The sequence below is a fragment of the Solanum pennellii genome, chromosome 3, assembly GCF_001406875.1.
Source record: "Solanum pennellii chromosome 3, SPENNV200".
In the NCBI taxonomy this organism is placed as follows: domain Eukaryota; kingdom Viridiplantae; phylum Streptophyta; class Magnoliopsida; order Solanales; family Solanaceae; genus Solanum; species Solanum pennellii.
Genome location: NC_028639.1, coordinates 62,960,841 through 62,964,579, shown reverse-complemented (window position 1 = coordinate 62,964,579; position 3,739 = coordinate 62,960,841). Strand labels below are relative to the sequence as shown.

General features: G+C 47.2%; 1 protein-coding gene across 1 annotated transcript; it reads right to left on the bottom strand.

The window, feature by feature from the left end:
* Window positions 1-520: 520 nt before the first annotated feature.
* LOC107013563 lies at window positions 521-3,342 on the bottom strand. The gene is made up of 4 exons (XM_015213444.1): window positions 2,777-3,342; window positions 1,171-2,660; window positions 900-1,071; window positions 521-653 (listed from the first exon to the last, which is right to left on the bottom strand). Exons 1-4 carry the CDS (start codon window positions 3,340-3,342, stop codon window positions 521-523), a joined length of 2,361 nt encoding a protein of 786 aa, XP_015068930.1.
* Window positions 3,343-3,739: the final 397 nt, after the last annotated feature.

Genomic DNA, 3,739 nt, shown 5'->3' with positions numbered 1-3,739 from the left:
CTGCGTAACAGTCCACAAATGACTGCATCTCATGTTTGGCACAATTGTCAATCAAAATATGGATATTCGGCAACGGAAAATTATCCTTCGGACTAGCCTTGTTGAAATCTCTATAATCAACACAAATCCTGATTTTCCCATCCTTCTTGGCGACCGGAACGACATTGGCCAACCAGGTTGGATATTGCGTTACTTCCACCAATCGAGACTCTATTTGCTTGGTGATTTCTTCCTTAATCTTCAAACTGAGTTCAGGCTTGAATTTTCGAGTCTTTTGTTTCACCGGTTCGAACCCTGGGTTGATAGGTAGATTATGAGATACGACATCAGTACTCAGCCCCTGCATGTCACCGACTTCCCAAACAAACACATCACTGTATTCGGCAAGCAAATGAACCAGGCTCTCCTTCTGAGTTCCATTCAGGTAGGTGCTGATCTTAACCTCTTTGACACATTCTGAATCTCCCAAATTCACCATTTCCGTCTCCTCCAGATTCGGTTTAGGCTGATTCTCGAACTGTCAAAATTCCTCTGCAACATAATCTGGTTCCCCATTTTCTTCTTCATAGTCGTCAACTTTGTCGTCATCTGTCTCACTTTGTTCATTTAGCTCATGACATGACATGACATTGGCAGGTCTGTAACTTATGTTACTGAAATCATAAACAGACAAAATTAGTAAAGTATAACAAGCAACTAAATAAACAAAGTTAAAAATAAGGAGACTTTCATTTAAAACAAAATGCAAACTTTGGTCGTGGCACAGGGCCATGTCGCTTTTTTAAGCATCACAACGAAAATTCAAAATTCGAACAACTAAGAAAATGCAGAAATGGTGGGTCTCGGGCCTCTTCCGGACAACCACCGATTTTAGTATGCATAAAATAACTCCTTTCTACCAAAGAGTTCGGGACATCAGGATTGGCGTGGAAGTATAATTCCGTAGCATCTCCCCTAGTTCAGCATCACGAATACCAGCTGGCTCAACCTCTTCCTCGATAATAGCATTGATCTCCTTGAAGAGGTCACAGATTCCTTCCCCACGGTCTTCAGGCTCAGCATACTCCCGGACTGGAAAGGATTGATATAGATGCGGGATCGGTTTAGCCAACTCTTGATCCTTTTTCTTCTTCATCTTCACATCGTCATCTGTGGGGATGTACCCCAAACCATACTTGAATCCTTTAGCGAGGACCGGAACAGGTTCAATGATCCCTTGGGAATCTCTTCCCAATCCGAAACCTGGCTCGAACCCGTTCTGCAGCATTACCGTGACGATCATTCTGTACACGGCCGGCATGGGGGTCTGCGGGATCAAATCCTCATCGGTGGCATTTACCAACTCCACCGTGTAAAAATCCGAACCTTGCGGCGTCTCGTCAAAGACCGGCACCTGCTTGCTTGAGTGGCTTCTTTCACCATGAACAACTAGCTCCTCATTTTTCCATACCAGCTTCATCATTTGATGGAGAGTGGAGGGGACGGCTCCAGCCATGTGAATGAACGGCCTTCCCAAAAGAAGGTTATAGCTGGTGTCGATATCCAACACTTGGAATTTCGCGTTGAACTCCGCGGGGCCCATTTGGAGGGTCAAGTTCACCGCCCCCAATGTGTCTCTTTGCACACCATCAAACGCTCTTACATTAACCTGGTTTTGCTCCAATTTTCCGAGGTCAAACCTCAGCTGTTTCAATGTTGACAAGGGGCATATGTTCAAACCAGATCCATCATCTACCAAAACACGATTGACGACCTTTCCGCGGCATATCACAGTGACGTGTAGAGCTTTGTTGTGGGATCTCCCTTCGGCTGGCAATTCATCGTCGCAGAAGCTGATGCGGTGTCCCCGAATGACTTGATGAATCATGGCAGCTACGTTATCGCTGCTTGTACCTGAGGGCACGTACGTGTCATCCAGAGCTTTCATCAAAGCCTGTCTGTGGGACCAGAAGCTCATCAGTAGGGCCCATACGGAGATCTGAGCCGGAGTCTTCTCCAAGTGTTTGACAATGGAGTAATCTTTAGGTTGCATCCTCCTCCAGAACTCCTCGGCTTCTGCTTCGCTTATTGGTCTCTTGGCATGGTCTTTCTTTTGTCCTCCGAGAGCAAGCTCATCAGGAGTGTAGCATCTTCCGGACCTAGTCATGCCTTGGGCCACGACCGTTTCTATGACAAACTTGGGTTTGGCGAGAGTTTTTGAGGGCACCAAGGCAACAACCTTCGTAGGTGTCAGAATAACGAACTCTCCTTTTTCCTTGACGCTTAAAGAAGCGACAGTCTTTTCCAAGTCTTCCTGCGCAACAGGAGTAATCCTCTTGGTTTCACACTCATCTTCGTCTGTTTCTATCATATTAATGTTTCCACCCCCATGATTCGGCAACGTATTTGTATTGATGTTCGGCGCCGCAGGCTGGAGGGAGACCACTTCCTGGTCGATCAGATCCTGGATCTTGTGCTTAAGATTGATACAGTCTTCTGTGTCATGTCCAACGCTGTTGGAATGATAAGCACATCTCTGCTCCGGTTTGTAGAACTTAGAGTTGACATCCACGGGCTTGGGCCCCACAGGGTGGATGTATCCGGCCGCAGATAATCTTTCAAATAGCTTGGTCCGGCTTTCAGGCAGCGCGGTAAAGTTTCTCGAGGGCCTCTTCTCAAACCTGGGACGAGAAGGATCATACCCGCTTTGCTAAGGGGGTGCAACCTGTTGATAATTGCGAGCATTTGGGCGAGGAGCTTGGTTTCTAGGGTAGGGGTTTATCTGGTAATTTGGCACTGGAGCTTGGTAATTCGGGAGGGGGCTTTGATATGCTGGAGCTTGGACTTGATATGTGGGGGAAGGTGCTCGATAGCTCGACTGTACATTGGCACAGTTGGGAGCGCTATTCTGATAAGGGGGTGGGATTTGATAAGATTGGGGGTAATTTGGATACATGGAGGGAAAATTTTGGAGATTTGGGGGTGGATTTTGATACGACAAATTTGGGCATCTGGATAAGTGGGGGCAGCATTGTAGTTGCTGGAATGATTGGATTGTGGGCGATAGGTTTGGTGAGACTTTGGCGGAGGCTTGGAGCGATCTTGAGGATGCAATGAGTTTCTGGGGATTTTTCTTCCCCCGTATGAAATAGCGGCAACCTCCTCTCTCTTCTTCCTCATCAATCCGGAAGATCCAGGCGATGCGGATACTCGGGCTATCTTCCCCGACTTCAGACCGTCTTTGATAGTCTCACCAACTTTGATTATCTCGGCGAATTTGGCTCCGATTAACAAAATGATTCTGTCATAGTATTCGGGCTCTTGCACCCGCACAAACACTTCTACAATCTCCTTTTCAGTCATTGGAGGCCTCACCCTCGCTGCTTCTTATCTCCATCTGTAGGCAAATTCCCGATAGCTTTCCGTCGACTTCTGCTTCATTTTCTCTAAAGAATATCGATCGGGGACTATCTCAACATCGTACGCGAATCGATCAATGAAGTCTTTAGCTAGCGCGCTCCAACTGGGCCACTGCCTGGTTTCGTGTGACGTAAACCATTCCAGGGCCTCCCCGCACAGACTCCGGCTGAAAAGCCTCATCAATAAAGCCTCATCTTTGCCAACTCCCACGAGCTGGTCGCAGTACGCTCTCAAATGCGCCATGGGGTTGCCTACCCCTCTGAAGGTATCAAACTTCGGGATTTTGAACCCTTCTGGAAGGTTCAAGTCTGGGTGGATACATAATTCTGCATAACTCAAT

Coding starts and splice junctions, on each gene's coding strand:
- LOC107013563 (XM_015213444.1), bottom strand. CDS start 3,342: ATGACTGAAAAGGAGATTGTAGAAGTGTTTGTGCGGGTGCAAGAGCCC. Junction 1,072..1,170: donor CGCTAAAGGATTCAAGTATG/GTTTGGGGTACA, acceptor AATCCTTTCCAG/TCCGGGAGTATGCTGAGCCT. Junction 654..899: donor CTGATGTCCCGAACTCTTTG/GTAGAAAGGAGT, acceptor TTATGATTTCAG/TAACATAAGTTACAGACCTG.